This window comes from Chelon labrosus (assembly GCF_963514085.1).
Source record: "Chelon labrosus genome assembly, chromosome: 20".
Classification (NCBI taxonomy): domain Eukaryota; kingdom Metazoa; phylum Chordata; class Actinopteri; order Mugiliformes; family Mugilidae; genus Chelon; species Chelon labrosus.
This window is the reverse complement of record NC_140353.1, coordinates 19,808,670-19,831,190: the sequence shown is the minus strand read 5'-3', so window position 1 is coordinate 19,831,190 and position 22,521 is coordinate 19,808,670. Positions and strand designations below refer to the sequence as shown.

Genomic DNA, 22,521 nt, shown 5'->3' with positions numbered 1-22,521 from the left:
TTCTCATAATAATTATTAACTACTGTACTGTTAAAAAGGAACAGATTCTTTTGACTGTGCTTCACTCCCCAGAACATTTATTTAAGGGCAGCTTCTAAAAGAGGTAGTTTTTTCTTATTTTTTTTTTTAACTGTATCATCCATTTACTCAGATTTAACTTCCTCCTCATCTGAAACATCAAAACATCAGAAAAATGTGGTCTAAAAGAACAAAGCAAATTTGGGATGTCCTGCATATCTGCAATCCACATTTTAGAAAATATCTTTATTTATGATACTATGGCAAATTAAGCTCCAGGACACTGTCCTATGGAGAGGTGTTATTAAAAAGGTGTTTTGAAAAGGCAAAATTATACAGTTATTACATTAGGTTTTCTTTACAGGAAAATAAGAATACAGAACAATATTTACACAGAGCATGATGAATGATTTTTCTTCATCCATCCATCATTACCAGGCTTTCACTAGCTGGCAGCTACAGAGGGTCATTACAGCTGACAGACACTGTTACTGTCTGGAGTAAAGTCTCTTATATGACATATCAACTCTAAATCATCAAGTGTCCTCGAGGTCAGCCGTGTTGCCGCTGTCGTCATTGGCAACCAGCACTTCTCTGTTCTCGTAGGTCCAGAATCCGTTGAGGTCAATCAGGATGCTGGCGACCGTGTCGCCCTGGCAGCTGTTCACCAAATCCTGTAGTGTAATCTTGTAGGGGTCTTTAGGCTTCACCATGTCAAAGATCTCATCCTGAGGAGGAAGGGAAATAAGGCAACTTTCACCTTCTAAACATTTTCAGCATTTGCAAAACCACTGCTATTCAAGAATTAGTTTGTTGAACAAGTCTATGATGTTGTCCCCAATTTTATATCCTGATGGGGAGTTTAAAATTGAAAACACACCAACCCATGGGGACAAGGGTCAAATTAAAAGTAAAAGTAAGCCATTTGTGATGATTAAGGACCTAGGGAATGCATTACATCAGTGGAGTGGACACTCCATGGGTATAGTGGAACAAAAGTGTGTGTGTGTATACCTTAACATCCTGGAAGGAGACAGGCTCCTGCCCGTGTATCTTTATTTGCTCCTGAATGGCCTGGAGAAAAAAAAATAAAAATAAACCACAAACTCATCATGAAACACTGACACAATAAACACACTGAATCTGAGTTCTTGTAACACAAAGATGGTCTTTTAGATACAGGAGTTTAGGGTGAGAATGGGCTGATAATTAAAGAAATAAGTCTGGATGGATGATGTTGGTAGCAATAAAAACAAGTTTGAATTATTTGAATCAAAGTCTTGTTTTTGCTCCCATTACAGGGTTTGTGTGAGTGGTGTGCAGCTGATACCCTGAAGAAGTAGTTGAGAGAGAAGACATTGAGGTATCCTAGATTCTCCATGTCCAGCAGTTTAAAAATATACTGTAACGCTGCTGGCTCCTTCCGGTTTTCCAGGGCTAATACAAAGTCTAGATAGGTCTTATAGTCCTGGAAGAGATGAAGAAGAAGCACAGTTATGTCCAGAAAATCGAGACTGAGACCCAGCACATGATCTCCAAGTTAATAATTCTCAGATGTATGCCAACTGGCTAAAGAGGAAACTCTGCTCCACGAGAAGCTGAGGATTAACTCTGTTTTGTTCTGAAGTTGAACATTAACATGCAGACAGGTGAGCAATTACAAGGAAATCTAATTGTCACCACCAAAACCAAAAAATGAGGCAGAATGGTGTTAATTCCTATAGAGTTACAAACACTCAAAGAACAGCAGTAATAACTGTTGCTGGTTGTACCATTTCTCCATCGTAGGTGAGACACTCCTGGAACACTCTGTCCAGGAAGACGGAGGTGAGAGTGGCTGTGCCGTAACGTGAAAGCTCCTCTTTGCTCAACATGCCGTTGTGATCCTTATCTAGGTTGAGGTACTGGCCTGGAGAGATGCAGATAAAGATAAGCTCTATGGAAAATACAATTACACGTTGAAGTATCTGAAGTGACCTTCATACATGAGGTTTCATTTCTACTGAACCAGAATCAACTCTGCAAATACACGTATAACTGACAAACTGATGAAAAGCCTGTTCCAGCCATATAAAGAAAGAGGGACATTGATGCAAAGTGGACCGACAAGTGACTTAAATATCACTGCTCATTTAAATGTTTATCTTTGTTTTCAACAAATCAACTTCTGAATTTAAAGCTAAACTAAAAGTGTTAAATGTTCCAGACACTGAATACATCACACTGGTATGATTAAAAACCTGGAGGAACAACATTCAAACCAACACAACAACCTGCGTCCCTATTCCCAATAATAACCAAATGATTTTTGAATGCTCTTGAATTTCCACATTAATTTCCAAAAAATGCGCTAAATGCACACGGACAGCATCAAATGTTTCTTATGTGTGTGGTGCTGAAGAAAAGTACATAATTCAACTGTTAGACTAAATCACAACACAGAGAAATTAACGAAAATGAGGCTTAATGTATAGTTAAATGTCTGCAGCTTTCAGCTCTCTGCCCATCGTGTTACTGAGTGGGAGTCAGTTTATTTTAGTAAACCGACTGTTTTAGCTGCTCCTAGAGGCTGATGCTACTCTGAACAGTGGCAGACGTGACTGTGTGTCCTGCAGTAGTTAGAATTTCATAACAGAACCAAAGTCAGAATCAAATTAAATTTGAACAAGTCAAAATGTCCTGACAACTTTTGAAAGAGCTCATGAATCATCCTGAATGCTCCAGTAGTTGGCATGAAAGGATAACACATAATAAACTATTATAATTAAAAATAATGAATGAGTTCGCAATGGTTGTGCCACACTCCAACATTTGCACAACTGCTCTCTCACTTCAGAGATGCATATGTGGCCGCAGGGAGTTTGACTCAAAAACTCATCCTGTATAAAAACAACTGTCAGAAACCGGCAGTTTATGGTTAACCCTGCACTAACAGAGATTCTACTATATCGCTCACTTGTCGCTGTGAGAATGAATTGCACTGTGAGGCTTCCCGACAGTATTTAAAGTTCACACCTACTGTGCACTATACCAGAAGATCATTCCACAGCAATGTGAACTAGAAAATCCAGTTTTGACATGCTGACTTTTACTCACCATAGACTCGAAGAGCGGACGGCGCTGAGAACCAGTTGGACTCCTGACTCTCTTTGGACAACTCCTCATCTCTCAACTGGAAAGACAAAGGGGATAGGGAGTATGAAATGTGAAGTAGTCCTATTAAACGGTCATGGTCTTTCAGTTTTATCTACAGATAGTGTTATAAAAAACCTGAACATAAGGCACTGTACTTCACCAACACAACTGATTACTAGTCAAAAGATTGATGTAGGAGTGTTTACCTCTAACAAGTCATCCAGAAAGCTGCAGGCCAGGATGTCTAGGATTTTAATCTTTCCTGTAAAAGTATTAAAAGATTTTTACCACATTGAAAAATGAAAGCCTGCCAACTTTGAACTTGTTTCATCATTCATGGTTTACATTTAACACTGGTTTACATATCTGTACAATGGGAAACTACCACACCAAAATACATGGCTATTTTTCTATTGTGTTATGCTATTACCCAAAGCTCCCACTTGTCTTGGTTCATACATGGTACGTAATAGGGTTTAATGACTGAGTTACACAGCGGTGTTCGTTCTCACCTGTTCGGAGGGGGTCGAGGAAGAAGAAGAACTTGCGAACTGCAGTGCAAACGTAGAAAGAGTAAAAGGACTTCTCTAGTCCGTCCAGCTGAGGCAGAGTGGGAATCAGCTCCAGAATGTAGTTCTCCAGATCCTACATAGGATGAGAAGAGTCACTGTTGTACGGCTGTGCCACTATAATGCACCAGTAGGGGTATTATGGGTGATCCTTACCGACTCTCTGAGATAGCCCTGTCCTGCCACATCATACAGACTCAGGCCTATTCGGGTCTGATGCAGCCAAACTAGAGCAGAACGAGCAACATTCAGTGACCACATATCAACACTACACATACATTCAGATAGAAGGAGTGGGCTATGACATACTCACAAAAGCAAATATGAAGACAAATTTAGGTAAGAAATTTGTTAGCAAGCTTGAAACTGATTTGTGTTTGTTTTTACAACTCCATATATCTAGTACCAGCAGATTCTTATCACACTAAAACATGGTCAAAAGAGACAAAGTAGAAGAAAAATGAGGGTCCAGACCTTTCCTCATGACATAGTTAAAGAACTGCATTATGGAGATCCTGCCATACGGGTCATTGTTCAGCAGCTTGGCATACACTCTGGCTGTAAAGAATTTCCTGAAGTAAAGAAAAGAGAAAAGAATGGACAGATATTTTTTAAGATGTTATTATTCAAATATTCATTATTTGTCACATCTATACATCAACAGAAAGTTTCTTTCCCTTCCACTGACAGTGGACACTCATCAAATTATCCATGTGTTCAACTTCCTGGTTCTAAAGTTAATTTTTACTGACACAGTCTGCACACGTGTGACCAAATTCCTCTTTGACAAACTCCACAGGCGATTTGTGTCAACACACCATCAGTGCAGTTAGGATTTTATGTTTTTACCTGATTTGAATATGCGGTAATAAGACCAATCAAGACACTTTATTGATGAGTGGATATAAAAAATCAAGGCTATAGAGGTGGGACCTTTGATCAAGCATAAATCCTTGATTCAAACTGTCCTTTTAGTTAATATTTACATGCTATTACTTACTTGCACTTGGCCCCAGCCTTCTCCCCAACCTGCAGGTAGGCTTCATAGTTGATCATGGCCTCCTCTCCGCTCAGTGGAGGAACCTGGTGGTTATCGAGCAGAAACCACAGATTCTACAGAAAGGCAAACAGAAAGATTAAAAACTCAACAGAGCCGATGGTCCCAGCAAGAAATATACAGTGCTGCTTTTCATAACATAAGTTATTATGTTTTTTTAAGGTTTGTTTTACCTGCAGTTCCTCATTATCTAGAAGCTCTCTGCTCTTCCTCTGGAGGAAGACAGCTCTGGATTCTTCCCTCAGTTTCTGAAGTAACACTTCATCCTCTGCTGGTAGCTGCAGAACATCATCATCATCAGTTACATTTAATACAACACAGGTGCATCATTAACATTAATCATGATCGTCTTTGTAATGACCGTCAGTATCATTATTTCTGTATTACACTTCTGCCTTAGGATCAAGTTGTCTGTTTTCAGAATAAACGTGTCCGAACAGACAGTCTTGGAATATTTCAATTAATTCACTAATAACTGCTGTTTAATAAGTTTGATGTGGCCTGGGTTGCATTCTGGGCGTTCTGCCACACAGGAACATGTCCAACATTACATATCTAAATGTTTAGACATATTCTTGGTCCTTGAAATGCCTTTCTTCAAACGCAAAGGCACATTTATTGTTTCACAACTGTTGAGTCGCTTGTTGTTTCATAACCCAGGTACAATGAAAGAATGACATGTAATTCTTCACTGGCTTTAAGAATGTCTTGTGTTGAAATGATACCCTGTAGTAGAATCGTGGGATGGTCTTGTAGGACTTGTCTTTGTCGTTTCCTTCCTTCCACTCAGTGTAATATTTGGTGAACAACTCGTTTTCTTCTTCTTTTGTTTCTTCTTCTCTTTTCTCGTCTTTGCGGTAACGGGAACCAATGGAACAGAAACAACTTATCAAAATCACCACAATATTGAATATCTGGATAAATGACAACACTGACTGAGTTAACTGACTTTATATTGGTAACGTACACTGAAGTTAGGTAGCTAACGTTAGCCGACAAGTATATGATATACTTTCTTACCTTTTTCAGAGTTTGCTATTCTTCTTTTCAGAATATCTGACCAGAGAGGCTGTTCCTCTTTAGCCATATCTGCTCCGAAGATAGTCTAACAGTGATACATTATCATTTTATTCAAAAAGTCAACAGTATGAAGCCGACTTGTGTAGCCAAGCTACCCAAACAACATCAAGTCGAACAAAAAAAGCCACTTCCGGTGTCAGATTTTTCTCAATTTCAAAATAAAAGAAGCAATGTCTCTAAATATGAGGAAAGACAAACTCCTCAAAGGTGCTCCTTTGGTTGAAGTTGAAAAGTCATGTCCGTTATATTTTGCCCTCGTACAGACCCATGGGTAATATGTATTTCCTAGTTAGGCAATGAAGTCTACGCCTTTATTTTGAAAAACTTGTGACAGCTCAAAAACTAAGCTGTCAAGCATTGATGACGTCGAGGTGTGCGACTGAATGCATGCCTTCTTGCAGTTGTAAAGTTGTTTTGTACCCGGACAGGACGAGAAATAGTAACTCAAACGGGATATTGGTGGGGTGTTGTGAGTCGCATTTATAATTGTATAATTATAATACTCTGGCGAACCAACGACTTGTCTTTAAATTACTACACGTTTAGAAACCACAAGGTTAGCTGGCTAGTTTCATTCCCAAGTCACTGATTCATGTAACTAGCAGCTTGTGTCAGTTTGGTGATTAGTTTGTTTAGGAATTAAGAGTTTATACAGTTTGTAAAATCCTTTAAGAGTAAGAGTAAATTACATTAGTTTCTTCCAATCACACAGGCTGGACATCCTAACATGGGCTCGACCTTGATATTAAAAGTCAGAATATGTCTGAAGTCCTTACAGCCTTCATTCCACCAAGGACCTCCAGTTTTCTCAAGGACTTTTCTGTGGAAGCCATCACAGCTTTCTTCATCTCCACGCTTTCTATGTACAAGAGACAATAACCCAAAGTTAAGCAGAAGACAGACTGACAGAAGGAAGAGTGGACAGGTTGATGGACAAGGTGGGATGAAAAACAGCGGCATCAGAAGGGAGAAACAGGAATTATGGTATGATGACCTGGAAGAAATAGGCCACAGTAGTTCTGTTCGGCAGAGGCCTTCCTTCCCCAAATCTGTGTTTGCTGCTGGGACAGCAAAGAGGACGGCAGATATGCTGAAGAAGAAAGCGTCTCTTTCTTCTGTGGATGAGGAGCAGCATAAGGAAGAGCCTGAACAGGGGACAGCTAGAAGAACTGGTAAGATGAACATAAATTGCCTAATTTAACAGTTTAACCACTCAGAAAAACTTCTCAGTTTATAGCCAAACTGTTCTCGTGCAAAATACATCTTTCAGAAAATAAATGCAATCAGTTGAGCACAGAAATAAATAACTCCACATCAATAACTGTTTGAACTTTGTGTGCTAAAAAAAAATGGATGTTTCTCAGGAAAGCTGCAGGCTCCTGACAGGCCGCTCCCTGCTGCTGAGTGGAAGAAGCTGAAGGAGTCTCTGGGAAATCCACAACGTTTTGACATCCAGATGATGCAGGCGCTGTTCTCCTCTGGGGCTGGGCTGGATATTGCGAAGTAAGAGGAAGTTCCAACAGTTCCAACTGTCCTTATAGTAAAATAACATTTACATTATGTGTGGTGGTTCAGTGTAGAGAGTAAAATCTTACATCATAGCATTTCAGGTTAAACCTGTAAATTAACTGCAACAACTAAATAGAAAAAAATACAAGTTTAATCATTTTAAGGCCAGAATGAAGCACGCAACTAAAAACATGTCCTTTTGTGTCACAGGTCGCTGCTGAATTTTGTAGCCATGGAGACAGGCACGCTGTCTTATGAGCTGTTACTAAAGTATCTGATGCTGTGTGTGCGTGGCGGCCATGATGCCGAGGTGTTTGACATCTATGAAATCATGCAGGGAAGTTTTCCCACTCTTGAAACAGGAGCCTCCACTCTTTTTATCAAGTCCTTCACCCGGACGGCGAGGTGGAAGGAGGCTCTTGTCATCCTGCGGGACCTTAATAAGGTGAGGAGGTATTTGCTTGATCAAAGGCTAATTAAGCTCATAAGATAGATAGACAGATAGATAGATGCTTTATTATACAGTTGCAGCAGCATTGTGCAGGCGCTCGACACCATACATAATGTATAACAATAAAACTAAACAGTAACAACCAAAAATAGAGAAATAAAAACAAAAAATCTATATACACAATATTTACAGAATCATTAAATAAGTGAATATTAAAATAAGTGAAAAAAGAAAGAAAAAAATTAAATTGCATAGAAATGAAATTAATTTACAACCAATAACCAAGCAACCATGTGCAAATGTGCAACAACAATTGTCCAGAGTGTCACACACAGATGAGGAGTTGAGACAACAAAGTTGTCTGGGCTTCTGGAGAAGGTGCACCTTGTTTAGTGTCCTTCTCTCCACCACCACTTCAAACGTTTCCTGTCTGCAGCCAGTGACAGCAGAGAAAGGGATGCTGGCCACAGCAGACTGGTAAAAGACACTTCAGTGTGTGCATCTTGCTGCACACATTGAAGGACCTCAGCTTCCTTAGGAAATAGAGTCTGCTGCTGCCCCTTTTGTACATAGCTGTACTGTTGGTCCTCCAGTTCAGTCTGTTGTCAATGGTCACTCCCAGGTATTTGTACTCACCACCACATCAGACAGGACATGACGCAAGCTCACAAACTGTGGCCTGTCTGTCAGGTAGTCAGCGATCCAGGAGACAGTGGACGCACCGACACCCATCGACCGCAGCTTCTCACCCAGCAACAAAGGCTAGATGGTGTTGAAGGCACTGGAGAAATCAAAGAATGTGATTCTCACCGAGCCTCCACCACCATTGAAGTGTGAGTGAGTGAGCTGCAGCAAATAGAAGACAGCGTCATCCACCCCCAGACACGGCTGGTAGGCAAATTGTAGGGGGTCTAAAAATGATCTTACCTGTGGCTTTAGGTGGGCCAACACCAACCTCTCCAGCACCTTTCACCACATGGGATGTAAGGGCAACTGGACAGTAATCACTGAGGCCAGATGGAGATGACTTCTTAGGTGTGGTAACTAGGCAGGAGGTCTTCCAGAGAAGCTGCAGACAGGCTGAGGCTCAGATTGAAGAGAGCTGGAGAACAGCAGACATCTGGCTGGCTCAGGTCCTTAGTATCCTGGGGCTGATGCCGTCAGGGCCAGCTGCCTTGCATTGGTTTAGTCTCTCCAGCTGTCTCCTCACCTGGCCGGTTGGACTGTGTTCCCATGGTCTGATCCTGAGGCATCACCGCAGGGGGAGGAGTAGGATACGTGAGAAGTACATACTTTATAAATTAGGATCTAATTTTACTTTCATCCCAACAGGTCTTTACTACATCACCACGCAATTATGGGGATATTATTGCAGCAGCAGTGCAGCACGGGGACACAGCCACTGCCTGGGCTCTTTATGATGAACTAATGGAAAAGGGCCTGAGCCCAAATCAAGACACCTGGGATGTTCTTTTCAAGGAGCTGAGTAAGATTAAGGAGGAAGAAGGAGAGGGCACAGAGACCATGTCTCAGACTGAACATCAGGAGAGGTTGCTGGACATTCTGCTGTTCATGAGGAACAACCAGATCTACCCCCAGCAGAGCCTCGCCAGCAGCATCAAGACCTGGTTTGAAAGGTACGACAGAGTGATCAATATACTAATGTGTAGGTGGGAAACTGAGGCTGGATGCACATTTTACCTTTATAAATATGCAAATCAACTATATTGGCTGGCTTCTTTTTAGAACCATAATATGGCCAATAAACCCTTTATTCCTACATCAGCTATAGTACATTCAGCTTTAGTACACCTTTGTGTTTTAAAGTGACATTCATACCAGGAGAGGTTTTTCTCTAAACTTAATATGATCTCTCCTCACTCTCATATTTCTGTTCTCTGCCTCCTACCTCCCGTCTTCAGTCTCGCAGGACAGACATGGACAGGAAGTTGGACCAGCGCAACTCCGCAGTAATGAAACTATTTCCTATTTCAGTATGAATCCTGTGATGTTATCTCTTTTATTTTATCTGATCCTGTAAAATTCTGCATTCCGAGTGAAAATACCTACTTTATGATGCCATGTGTTCACGTATATAATGTGTGTGTGGCTTTAGGGGAGTGTGTCGGTGCTGTGGGTCAGATTTAGAGTCCATCCAGCTCACCGTTGAGGAGTACCGGCAGCTGAAAGACAGAGTGATGGCTGACATCATTCAGGGAAAAGATGTTTTCAAGAAGACTACTCCAGAGGTAAACATACATATGCACACACACACACACACACACACAGAGGAAAAATCAGGATTCTCTAACGATACAAATCTTTACAGGCCCTTAAGGATCATAAAACGTATTTATAAAGCTGAGAAGCATCTCTAGATTACATAGTATACAATAATCATTTGAGTCACTTATGTATTTCTGAAATTACAAACTGGTATGAACAGATTATTTATGATATACATTTACTGTTAACTTATATTAATTGAATTGTGCATAATGTTTCATTTGGAAATAATTTATCATGAAAATTACAAATAACTTAAAATGTACAGATTCCGAACCAGACTTATCCCTTAGCACCAGTACATGCTGGTATATTAGCTTTCCAGGCGTTTCTTGCTAACTACTGCTAGATGGCGGTATTGGTACACGAGCAGCATCAGGGAGCCGCCGTTCAAACGGCTGCTTTCACTGTCCAGATGAATGAGACGAAAAACAGCCTCTGAACAGATCTCCTTTTGACAGACTTTAAGTTTCTGTAAAAGTTTAGCATAAGCTGCAGAGAGGCAGCTGTCTGTCCTTCTGGTTCAAACACTTCATTGATTCATTCCTCTTGGTTGGGATGACTTTGATATTTATATCATAATCAGTCCAAGATCCGGAGGATGAGGATATCTTTGCCAAGTTTTATATTTTTCAGCCCTTTATAGTCTTTTTTTTTTTTTTTTTTGGGTATAAGGCTATTAGCTGGCACAGCAGCCATCCACTAATGTCAGAGTACATTCCACTTTTCTATTTTTTAAGCTTGCTAGCATTACAAGGACATTACCATTTACAAAGTTGTAGATAAGAATTACAGCAAGTTATTTATAGGTTTAAGTTTACTCAGTAGTTTTGGAAACTAAAAACAGAGATTAAATTATTAGTTTGACATTTTGGGTAGAAGGTTTACGCATTTGTCTTTACTCTCATCAGATAAGGTAGCTGGTTAGCTGCTGGTGCTAGCTATCTTAGTTTAAAGCTAACAAAGTTTTTAAACAAGTTCTTCGACCAGTAGCTATAAAACCCAACGTGTTATATGTTGTTTGTTTAATTTGTACAAAACCAAAGCATAAAAAAAGTTGTTGTTTCACAATGAGAGTAATGTAGCTTAGACAAAATAAACTTTGGGGTTGACTAAGCCAACGTAGCTTAATGAAGTCTTTGTATGGACTAAACTAATTACATATTTTTGAGCTTTAGAGGTGCCAGTAGGTGTGTTCTATTACTTTTAGTCAAAGCCAGGCTATCTGTTCTCCCCCCGTTTCCAGTCTTTGTGCTAGTGGCTTCATACTGAGCAGACAAATATGAGTGTGGTCTTCCTTACTTCTCGGCAACAAAGTAAATGAGCATATTTCCCAAAATCTATTTGCTTAGGGGAAATGCGTTTGCAGCTTTGTGCAGCCAGCTGTAAGTATGTGTTCCATGAATTATGAAGGGAAAATGAAACACAATCTGCACGCTTTGAGATGGCAGAGATCAGAGCTCCTCCTGTCATGGGAAACAAATGTGGCCCATACATCAGTGAGAGTCATTCGGCTCATGCTTGAAAATATCTAGGACTCACGCAACCTGTTTGATGGACAGCTGCATCCCACAGACGGTTAGGATATTGAGATTAGTAACAGGACACCACAGGCTTGCGAGAAAACTTAAACACAAAATTAATTATGTTTTGCCAATCATTACTTCCATGCATACAAGCACTCTTATGTGGAGAGCCAACGCACATCATTGGATTGGCATGTACTGGCTATGGTTTTTTTTTATAATACAATTACAATGAAAACAAAGTTATTCACCTGAAGTAGTTCCAAAAATAAACTCACCAATATGAGGTTGATTATATGTCATATTTAATTTATGAACACATGTGTTTCTTTTTGTTTTTTGGTAGTCAAGGGGAGTTTGTTCCTTGAATTAGTTAGTTAAATTAAGGGGATTTCCATCATGCGGAGCGCCATGTGAATTTGGAGCACAACTAACCCCTGCAAAGCAGACAGAGGAAGGCAGACAAACATGCAGTTTAAGTGGACTTCATTCATTCCCATTTTAAGGCAGTTCATTTTAGGGGCAAGCAAAGTGCCTTAGACATCCATGAGGTAGCAGATGCAGGGAAGGGGACAGAGGCAGGGCATCAATGCAAAGGGGAAGAGCAGAGGAGCAGTGTGTCTTTCTGTTTGTACGTGGCGATTACTGGAGTTACTACCAGGAAAGCATGGTGTATTTTTAAGTATTGATAGGTGTTGAGGCACGCAACAAGGCTGACTGATCTCAAGCACTTAGCATTTTGACTCTGTTCTCAGTGACCACAAAAATTGAAACCTGTATGCAAAACAGTGTAATCTAACCGAACAGGCATTATTAATTCTACACTTTGTAATTTACATAATAAACGGGAAATTACCTTTTATTCAAGGTTTTAGTCAACGCCTTGCTGATGCCCTTTCAATAAAAATGGTCACGTTCCACAAAGTTTCCTTTTTGATGAATTTTCGGAGTTTTGTTTTCACACCCAAATAAGGTACCGGCATGCAAGTGTGCCTGTCTGCCAGCAGGAGCTTCATCTGATGTTGCCCTACTGCACAGACCATGTTTCAACACACAACACGTTTAAAATTCACAAAAATTATTTTCACACCATGGCTTCATCTGATTTTCAATTCACCACGTGCAAATGTGCACCCCAGTTTAAAGAATAATAATCAGGAGAAAACTAATAAAGTTGCGGTTGACATCCATGTCTTTATAGACTCATTTAATATAGGTAGTGATGGGAATAGATTAAAAAAGGCGCTATTGCAGAATATCACGATGTCAAAGTGAAGTTTGCCTCCGGCCTGAAGAACCTTAAAGCCTGCTTTAGAGGGGGCTGCTGTGCATCTGGCAACAAACATCATGTCGGGACTTGCTGAATATAAAACAACCTGCACATAGCCTATAAAAACTAAACTGAATGGATAATGTACATAATATGAAATAAACTACAGGAAATCTCTTTTGTTTTAGTTTTGTTTAAACAAGACAACCATGAGGAGCTGCATACAGTGCATTAATGAATTATAGCCCATAACCAATTAAATTAGTGGAGTGGATATTCATTACTATACTAATCTCTAACATGCTGTGAAGTAATGCAGTCTACAGTGTCTTTCTCCTTCAGTATAGCACTTTGAAATCAATTGCAGTGGTAGATTTTTCAGTTGTGCAGTGTATGATATAGACATGTTAGGTCAGTGTGTATACAAAAGGATAATCCCATCTATTCCAAACATTACTTGTGTTACAATTTTACCCAAATGTGGCCTATTAAACACAAACCATTTACTTGAGGCATGAATAGTTGCTACCCTAAATCTAAACATTATAACCAAATGAAAATGTAGGTGTATTGTAAAGTGGAACTGAAAACAAGTGTTTGAACTGAGATAACTGAACTTTACTTTACTCTGCACGTTACTGTATGCACGTCAGTGGTAATGTTGCTGGATATGTTTACAGAATACTGTTATTCTCTGTGGGCTTAAGTAGTACTGTAGGCTTATGTATGTGCCTGTGAGTGTGTGTGTGCGTGTGTGTGTGTGTGTGTGTGTGTGTGTGGGTGTGTGTGTGTGTGTGTATGTGTGTGTTTTAAGCAGTCATATAATCCACAGCAGCACAATGAGCTGGTTTCACATGTCAGCTCTGGAAAGTCCCTGGATAATTATACTGGACTTTCTCTGCATCATTCTCTTCCTTCTTCTCCTCCTGCTCTCTTCTTTTTCTCTTCTCTCTTGTTTCTTTTTTACATTTTGATATCTTCATGGTGATAACTCATACCTCATCTTCAACACGTCCATCTTCTTACTCTATTTTGAGAGTTACTCTTACTCTTTTAGCCTCCTACCCAAAACGCACGTCGAGCACTCCCACCTTAACCAGAGCTAGCTTGCGTAACTGCACATTGTTGTAGAAGTAATTATTGTCTTGTGCACTAAAACAATCTAAACAGATAAGATCGGAAGCAGCAGGCTCTGGCAGGCGTTTTATCTAGATCACATTTCCATCAGAGGAGGAATATTTCAGCCTTTATTACATTTTAACAGTCACATTTTGATTGTGCATTCACGATACTGCGCATGCAGTCAAGTTTCAAGTCCAGGGGAATTCACAGCAGCCTATTTCCATATTGCTGCTATCTAAAAGTGAAAGCACTAACAATGTTCCCGTGCCGAAGGCCTATTCTAAGCTTAAGCACAACTTTCCTGTTGTGGTACTGAGCCGCACGGTGTTTAAGGCACTGACTAGAACTGAGCTCCCAGGTGGGTCAGAATCATAAAATGCGGTCTGAAATTATGAGAAATTCAAATACAGCATTTCTCCCCATGTCATGCAGATGAAGCCTGACTAATTCCCTGCAGTGCAAAAGAAAACTTGTGGTATCGATATTTAACTATCAGAAAGATTCCACAAATTGTAACTTGGCTGTTTGCTGCATTCTTAGGTGCTGCAGTAACGGTAAGTTAAGCTTACGGCCCTGAATATGTACAGATGTCTTTTCACATTATTTTTTTTAGTTGGGTACCGAGCCCCTTTTAAGAAAGTTGATAGGAGTTATGAACTGTGCAATTATAATATGTCCCAGTTATTAATGAAAACTATTATGTGTCAAAATCATTTCAGTTCACTGAAATAAAAATTAAAACGAAACTTTAGAAAAAAGTAAACTGAAATGATAGTTTGTACTTAAACTTAAGTGAAATAAAAATACACAGGAAATGTCTTTTGTTTTACTTTTGTTTAAACAAGGAAACCATGAGGAGCAGCTGGTGCACACGGTGCCTATGAAAGCTATTCATCCCCTTTGGATGTTTTCCTTTTTATTGCTTTTATAAATGTAATTAAGCTCAATATAATTTGGCTTTTTTTGACAAGAATATACAAAAAACTAAAAAAAATAAACTCTTTACTGTCGAAGTGAAAACAGACTTCTAAATCCAAGGAGATGAATTCTTTTTATAGACTGTCTGTTTATTGAGACTGGGATGACTGACTGAGTCAGCTGCTCTCAAAAAATGTTCTTTTTCTATTGTTATACCTAATCTGAACTTTAAAAACTCTTGCCTCTGACAAATACCTCCCGTATTATAATTATAAAGAATAAAACCAATACTAGAAGTAAAAGTAAAACTAACAATAAAAACTTAGAAACCACCTGAAACTTCTCTGCTAATAAACTAATAAAAACATATAAACCCATAATATATCTGGTCCAAATATAGCACATACAATACAAGCAATTAACACATAACATCATGAATTAATGTAATAATATCAGAATAATTGAAAACACATTTAGTCCCACAAGGTGTAGAAAACATATCCAGATTTTAGACTTCACACTAACACTGAACACTAAAGTGTTAGTTGTGCTGCCAGCTGGCATGCTGCCATCTTACTACTGAGAAGAAAAGGCTAGCTTCACACATATATACACATATATATATATATTACTGGCAGGCCTTTGATCAGTCAGTGAGACAACCAGCCGACCATCTCACAGGTGGAGTTCAGACACGCTTCTCGACTCCAAGAAGGAACAAACTCCTGATGTTATTGTTAGAGAGCTCTACACTTATTTAGATTCAGATTGCCACCTGCTTTTGCAGTCAGTCAGTTGGATTCATTTGAAGGAGGTTAATTTATTAGAAATGAGCGAGTCCGAATGTACTTAGAGACGTCTACATTTCTGATTTCTGTCTTACTCATTAATGGGGAATGCAGGTGAGTAAAAGTGAGGACTGCCAGATGGCTCATGGCTACAGAATTGTCAGTGTGTGTGAGTGGACGGTTTTTATTCACTTTAACACTTTGAGAGTTCTAACCATAATTATTTCAGGCTTTAAGTTTAATTCCTTCCTCTTTCTACCCAGTTAAAACAACTCTTACACATGCTCTGCAGTTCTATTGTCATTTTTAACCATCAGCCTGTTGGTTAGGTCCTCACTTTGGTCCAGACTAAAATATCCTTATGATACTCTATATTAGAGTGAAGACTGTTAGACATTCATGGTCCTATGAGGATAAACTGCAGACTTTGATGATGTTGACCCCGAGCCTTCACATGTTCAGTGAAACATCTCTACATCAGCCCCATGAGAGGGAAGGCAATTCTGTGCAGACGCTCGTGGGCCACAAACCCTCACTTGTCCTGTAGCACCAGCTTCAATTCAATTTTAATTCACCAAAAACTGTAAAGCCAATGGTAATTTCCATCATCTTCCAGGCAGCCATAGCCTGCTAACCACTTACTTTGGCACGGTAATTCAGACTGTACACACACCCATCAGGCATAACATTATGATCACATTCCAAATATTGTGTAGGTCTCCCTTGTGTCTCCAAAACAGTTGGGACTCATCAGAGAATGGACATGGGCCTTCTGAGGGTGTCCTGTGGTGTCTGGCATCAGGATGTTGTTAGTGTGGGCCTGTGTCAGCCTGCATCCTGCTGGGGATGGCTGCTGCCATCACGCACGAGTGTCATTGCTATGGGGTGGGGGTGCCTGGTCATTGTATTATCACAAGGTCAATGTTATTTACTTTTCCTGTCAGTGGTCATAATGATATGCCTGATCGGTGTATGTACAAATATTACCTGCAAAATCTCAGCATGTTAGCATTGACATTGTGAGCAAAAAGGCTTGCTAACGTTAGCAAGATCTGAGAAACAGACTCACAGAGCCAAGTCTTGTTGCATTGTGACGACAGTATAGTGAAAAACTTCTGTCTCACTGTATTTAATGTATAATTTCTATATTTGTCTGTTCTTAGCTTAGTGTTATTTTCTTGCATTTCTAATGTTAATGTCACATATTTTACAGTGTCTGGTTAAGCAGCACAAAGCAATAACACAATTATATGTAAATTTAAATGCTTTTTGTACAATAAGTAACAATATCCAGGTGTAATTTTACTATCTTTATCTTGTTCTTTATAACTACTCCTCCAGTGACATTTCTATCTGCAGATATCTCTGTATTCAATAATGTCCCTCATTTCTCTCTGTCTTTTTACATGTCTGTTCAGGAGCTGGAGCGGTTCAAGACATTTGTGAAGACGAAGAAGCCTTTTGATGTGGTTGTAGATGGGCTGAATGTAGCACACATAAACAAAGACAAGGCCAAGCAGTCAGAGACGGTGAGAGAATATGCACAGTCGCACATACATGCATATTTATACCCAACATATAAAAGAGTTAAGCTGATTGTTTTACAGAATCGGCCTTGAGTGCGTGTGCTCATTCTGCACACACTTCTACAGTTTAGATTTTAGTGGTTTCTTCCTACATGCGCGGCTGTCCGACCCAGGGGCTTTTCTGTCGGTTGCACAATGACTAACCCTGCAGTGTGTGTTTTTGTGTGAGTGATCGATGTGTGTAGGAGACGCCTTTAAAACTGGCCCATACCTGATTTTAACAACACCTAGCCTACTTGTCTGCCTGCCCACATCTGTCTGTCAGGATGTGTGTGTGTCTGTGACAACTTGTGTTCTGTCTCTCTGCAAGAAAAAATATGTCACTGCTTTCTCATCTATTATGCGGCTGCAAGACGGAGGAAAGTACAGAGAGACAAACCTATTTCCCTATCTCGTCATTGAGTTTGTGGGAAAGCCAAATAAATTATGAAAATGAATGCAAAGGGAATAGAAATTTACATCAGGGCCGACAACAGAATCTTTTATTCAAATGCATGAATGAAATCAGTGGTTTGCCTGAAATATGAAAATACCTGCAGAATTTACAATTCATTAGCCTAAAGTCTACTACCATGCTGATGGTTCTGTGAGTCTGGACTTAATACTGATGTCACCTTCCTCACATAGGCTATGTTGACATCAGAGTTGTGCAAGTTTACTCTAAACAAGAACTATTTCGAAGTCCAGTTCACACAGATAAAAGTGAACTAGTTCAAGTTCATAGTTCACATTATTTAATTTTGAACTAAGTTCATAGACTCCAAAATGAATGGTCTGCATTTTTTCCGTATTTTTTTATTTATGTTTAAATGAGCAGCTCGAGCTGTTCTTGTTCAATAGAATCTCTGACTGACCTGCTCATCCATCCCCAGCCCGTGATATTTTTTCCACCAGAATCTGTTCTGCTTTTTTGAATAACCATCAACTGTATATACAGTACTAGGAAACAACTCAACTGTTTGTGTGGATCAGTTGCTTCTCTGGTGCAGGAGGCGGCTTCTCTTTCACCTGCACCTGCCATGCTGTGTGCCATAGATTGCACGTCGGCTGACAGCCGTCATAAAAAAACTTTTTCTTTTTTTTTCCCAAACGGGGGTGAGCGTCGTTATTTCCCTCCAGGTTGAGCAAAACCCACGCCAACGCTCACAGTTGGAAAAATTCAACAGTGGTTGACATAGACCGTAGTATGCAGTTAACAAAAAAAATAGGCCAATAAGACTAAAATCAGACTGAGAAGCGTACGGTAAAATAATTTGATCTGATCCTTCCTCTCTGGGTAGAATGAAAACATTCGTTCTATGCATGTTTGCTCCGTGTGGGATAAACATGCCAAAATTGGAAAACAATAAGTCATAAATGAAACTAATGTTTGAACAGATGCTGGAATCAATGTGGGCAGCATGGTTGAAAATGTGGGTCCATCTTAGTCTTCTGCTACTGAATGAATGAATTCAGCAACCCTTCTTCCTCAGATTCAGCGTTCAGCTTCTTCACAGCAGGCACAACCACTTTGGTCTTGTTTAAGACCTGGGCCCTCATCCTAAAGATTCTTAGCGCGAAGAGTTGCTCCTAGTGGCCAGATTCTAAGAAAATTCTTAGAATCATGATGTTTTCTAAGAATTTCCTCTCAAAGTTAAGAGTAGATCCTAGCAAAGATAAAAGGTATTCCTGAAGAATCTTAGCTCTTAAGAGAGCTCCTAAGGTGAGATCTGTTAAGAGCAGGGAGGAGGACTTTTAGGAGGCTTAGGAATTTCTTAAGCAGAGGAGAAAATGGCTGAAAGAAGAGACAGGCGAGAAATTCTCCAAACACTGAATGACAATCAAGCTTGTTACAATCGCAATATCATCGGAAATGAAAGTCATCACAACACTGAGGTATTTAGCAACAGGAAAAAATGCAAAAATGCAACAATGCAGCAGTGATGACTTGGGGCCAAATCTACGTCTCAAAACACTTTTATTCTCACTGACCAGTTCAGTCAGAAGCAAACACTGTTCCTCTGTCCAGTTGAATTTCCTACTTAACTTCTTCTCCATTGCTGTTTGGTTTGTGGAAGATTTGAACGCCAACCAACACTGCTTCTTCTAGGCTGGTTAGCAATCACAGAAATTGATGAAAGCTGAGCCATTTTACCCTTGTTAATACCAAATGGATGAAGGGCAAAAATGACCAGCATGGTAAATGAATGGAAGCAAATAAATGGAACTATCAGCATGTGAACACTGTGCAAGTGGGCCTGAATTGAATCACACATTTTATAGGATAATTTTTAAAGTTTAGCTTACTATTTATTTATTTTTATGTGAAGTATTATTTATAATTACACAGTCTTCATAGAGATTAGATTCTGTTATTAAGTCTCTTGATTTGACGGTCCATTCAAGGCCAGTTATCACCAAAACTGTATTTTTATCGAGCTTTTAGGATTTTTGAAATGATGACTCATACCTAGCAACGGGGTCAACCACACCTCCTCACTAAGATAAGAGTTTCTGTCCATTCCTTGCTAAGAGTTCTCTGAGAATGTTCTGGAATCACTCCTAAGCTAAAACTCCTAGCTAGGAATTTTTAGGCTAAGATAGGAGCTCTCTTAGAGGATTCTCAGAATCTTTAGGAATACGGGCCCTGGCCGGAGGTGGAGGTGTGGTTGGCCACGTTGCTTGGTATGAGTCGTCATTTCAAAAACCCTAAAAGCTAGATAAAAATACACTTTTGGTGATAATGGCCGTGGAATGGACTGTCAAATCAATAGACTTTAATCATAGGATCTAATCTCTATGAAGAATGTGTAATTATAAATAATATTTTACATAAAAAGAAAATCACTGTGAAATAATAGTAAGCTGTACTTTAAAAATACAAAATGTGTGAAAACTCAGGCCCACTTGCAGAGTATTCACATGCAGATAGTTCTATTTATTTGCATTCATTTACCACCCTGGTCATTTTTGCACCTCATCCATTTGGTATTAACGAGGGTAAAATGGCTCAGCTTTCATCAGTTCCTGAGATTGCTAACCGGCCGATAAGAAGCAGTGTTGGCTGGCGTTCAAATCTTCCACAAACCGAACAGCAATGGAGAAGAAAAGGAGTAGGAAACCCAACTGGACAGAGGAACGGTGTTTGCTTCTGGCTGAACTGGTCAATGAGAATAAAAGTGTTTTGAGATGTAGATTTGGCCCCAATGTCACACTACAAGCCAAGAAGCAGATATGGGAAAATATAGCACAACAGATAAATGCTTCCTTTCCACCGTTTTCTCCTCTGCTTAAGAAACTCCTAAGCCTCTTAAAAGTCCCCCTCCCAGCTCTTAACAAATCTCACCTTAAGAGCTCTCTTAAGAGCTAAGATTCTTTAGGAATACCTTTTATCTTTACCAGGATCTGCTCTTAACTTTGAGGAGAAATTCTTAGAGAACATCATGATTCTCAATTTGGCCACTAGGAGCAACTCTTACCGCTAGAATCTTTAGGAATTCGTATAAAAGTGTATCATTTATCACATAATTTTATTTTGCATTTTATTTAAGTTAATTTGGAACGTCTAATCTGAATGACTTTAATCAGGTTGATGATGTTAATGTAGTCACAGGGACAATGCTGACACTAAATCCAAATTACAGTTGAGGATAATGGGAATGTCACTACTTTTGCTGGAATTCAGTCATTGTTATTATAATGGTAGATTTATTTAACATCATTTTTGCTGTGGCAATAAGTTGGCAGGTATGAGTACAAGATCACCACATGTACTAAATTAGTGGGAAATGCAGCTAGAGGCCTGAGGTCCATTCAAAAACAACAAACGGTTGTTCTTCCCATTCCATATGTAAAAAGACATCCCAAAAAAGCATGGCTTGTGGTGAGCACACATACAACTGCATGTCATTTACATGCTGTGTACCACAACTTGCAAAGCTTATTCTAATTTGCTTGTCTAATCTTTACTGTTTATCTTTTCAATACTCAATGGCCTGTTTTACAGTCTACACTCACACATCCACTCTAACGGCCTGCGTTGGAGGATGCAAAGTGTGTAAACTCCTATCTTAAAATATGTATTACTCATGTATGAGCTGCTACTTTCATCCTCAGATGTGGTTTTGTGTATGAATGAGTGTGGAGCACCAGACAGACATTTATTTTTTTGAAGTGAGCATAAAGGAAAGTATTGAGTAACAGGTGTGTGTTTCAGTTGTTGGCTGTGGTGTCAGAGCTCGAGCGTCAGGGCCTGACTATTCTGGTGTTGGGGAAGAAACACATGCTGCGGCCCTCCAGATCCTGGGATAGAAGCAAGATGAAACTCATCCAGGAGAAAGCCCAGTGCTTCTTCACTGACAATATGTGAGCATCTAATCATAAAAGACACAATCTAGAAAAGATTACTGATTCAGTCATTAAATTGTAACTCAAGATGCTTTAAAACTAAAAGGTATTAGTGCAACATATGGCTGGCTGACTGTAGTAAACCCAAACAGGGAATATGAAGCCACATGTAGAACTCAGAGCCCTTTCTGCTGCTGTACTTCTTATTTATTTGTAATGACTTTACCTCACGCCTGCCTGTCTGTTTTTCAGTTCAGAGGATGACCCCTTCCTGCTGTATTTCACTTTGCATTCTGGGAACCACTGTCGCTTTGTGAGCAGGGACCTGATGAGGGACCACAAGGCCTGTCTGCCAAACGGAGCCACAAGGCGGCTCTTCTTCAAATGGCAGAGGGGCCATCAGATGGTGGTGAATGGATACATTGCAGCAGGCAGGAGGGTCAGGTTTCAGGTGAGGAACAAGCATGTAAGAACCTAACCTATGATGGTTAGATACAAAGATAGAAGTGTATCAAATAACTGTGTCTGTGTATGTGTTAATAGAGCATCCCCAGCTATGACACCATTGTCCAGACTTCAGGAGACTCGTGGCACATTCCCTACGACGACACCGAGGACAGGAGCACCTATGAGGTGCCGCAGAAATGGCTGTGTCTCACCAAAAAGCACTGAAAATACCCTAGTGACAGTCCTGGGGATGAAATGTTTTGGATGTAACCGTTGACCTTTAATAAAACAATTGTACCACTCTTGAGATACCGCTGCCTTTACTTTATCATCCAACTTTTAACCATAAAAACTGCGATTTGGTGTGATTTTTAGTAAGGATTTTCATAAACAGTGAAACATTTACGTATGGGTGAGAATCGGGTGAGAATAT

General features: G+C 39.7%; 2 protein-coding genes across 2 annotated transcripts; one reads left to right on the top strand and one right to left on the bottom strand.

The window, feature by feature from the left end:
• Positions 1–90: 90 nt before the first annotated feature.
• On the bottom strand, positions 91–6,138 carry ppp2r3c (protein phosphatase 2, regulatory subunit B'', gamma). Its single transcript, XM_084569264.1, has 13 exons — positions 5,800–6,138; positions 5,505–5,629; positions 4,953–5,057; positions 4,723–4,835; positions 4,197–4,294; positions 3,879–3,949; positions 3,666–3,798; positions 3,360–3,415; positions 3,115–3,190; positions 1,791–1,927; positions 1,349–1,486; positions 1,033–1,092; positions 91–746 (listed from the first exon to the last, which is right to left on the bottom strand). The coding sequence occupies exons 1-13, from the start codon at positions 5,864–5,866 to the stop codon at positions 555–557; spliced, it is 1,371 nt and encodes a 456-aa protein (XP_084425390.1). The 5' UTR covers positions 5,867–6,138; the 3' UTR covers positions 91–554.
• A 135-nt stretch (positions 6,139–6,273) lies between these two features.
• On the top strand, positions 6,274–22,389 carry prorp (protein only RNase P catalytic subunit). The gene is made up of 10 exons (XM_084569263.1): positions 6,274–7,031; positions 7,224–7,362; positions 7,579–7,813; positions 9,152–9,456; positions 9,742–9,789; positions 9,936–10,068; positions 17,148–17,258; positions 21,511–21,659; positions 21,894–22,092; positions 22,185–22,389. The coding sequence occupies exons 1-10, from the start codon at positions 6,587–6,589 to the stop codon at positions 22,311–22,313; spliced, it is 1,893 nt and encodes a 630-aa protein (XP_084425389.1). The 5' UTR covers positions 6,274–6,586; the 3' UTR covers positions 22,314–22,389.
• Positions 22,390–22,521: the final 132 nt, after the last annotated feature.

What these genes read in the sequence shown, in the direction of transcription:
- ppp2r3c (XM_084569264.1), bottom strand. Translation starts at nt 5,866, where the DNA reads ATGGCTAAAGAGGAACAGCCTCTCTGGTCAGATATTCTGAAAAGAAGA. An exon ending in TCCCACGATTCTACTACAGG is followed by an intron (nt 5,058 to 5,504) that starts GTATCATTTCAA and finishes GATGTTCTGCAG; the next exon opens with CTACCAGCAGAGGATGAAGT. An exon ending in TTCTGGATGACTTGTTAGAG is followed by an intron (nt 3,191 to 3,359) that starts GTAAACACTCCT and finishes TTGTCTTTCCAG; the next exon opens with TTGAGAGATGAGGAGTTGTC.
- prorp (XM_084569263.1), top strand. Translation starts at nt 6,587, where the DNA reads ATGGGCTCGACCTTGATATTAAAAGTCAGAATATGTCTGAAGTCCTTA. An exon ending in TCCTGCGGGACCTTAATAAG is followed by an intron (nt 7,814 to 9,151) that starts GTGAGGAGGTAT and finishes TCATCCCAACAG; the next exon opens with GTCTTTACTACATCACCACG. An exon ending in GCAGGAGGGTCAGGTTTCAG is followed by an intron (nt 22,093 to 22,184) that starts GTGAGGAACAAG and finishes ATGTGTTAATAG; the next exon opens with AGCATCCCCAGCTATGACAC.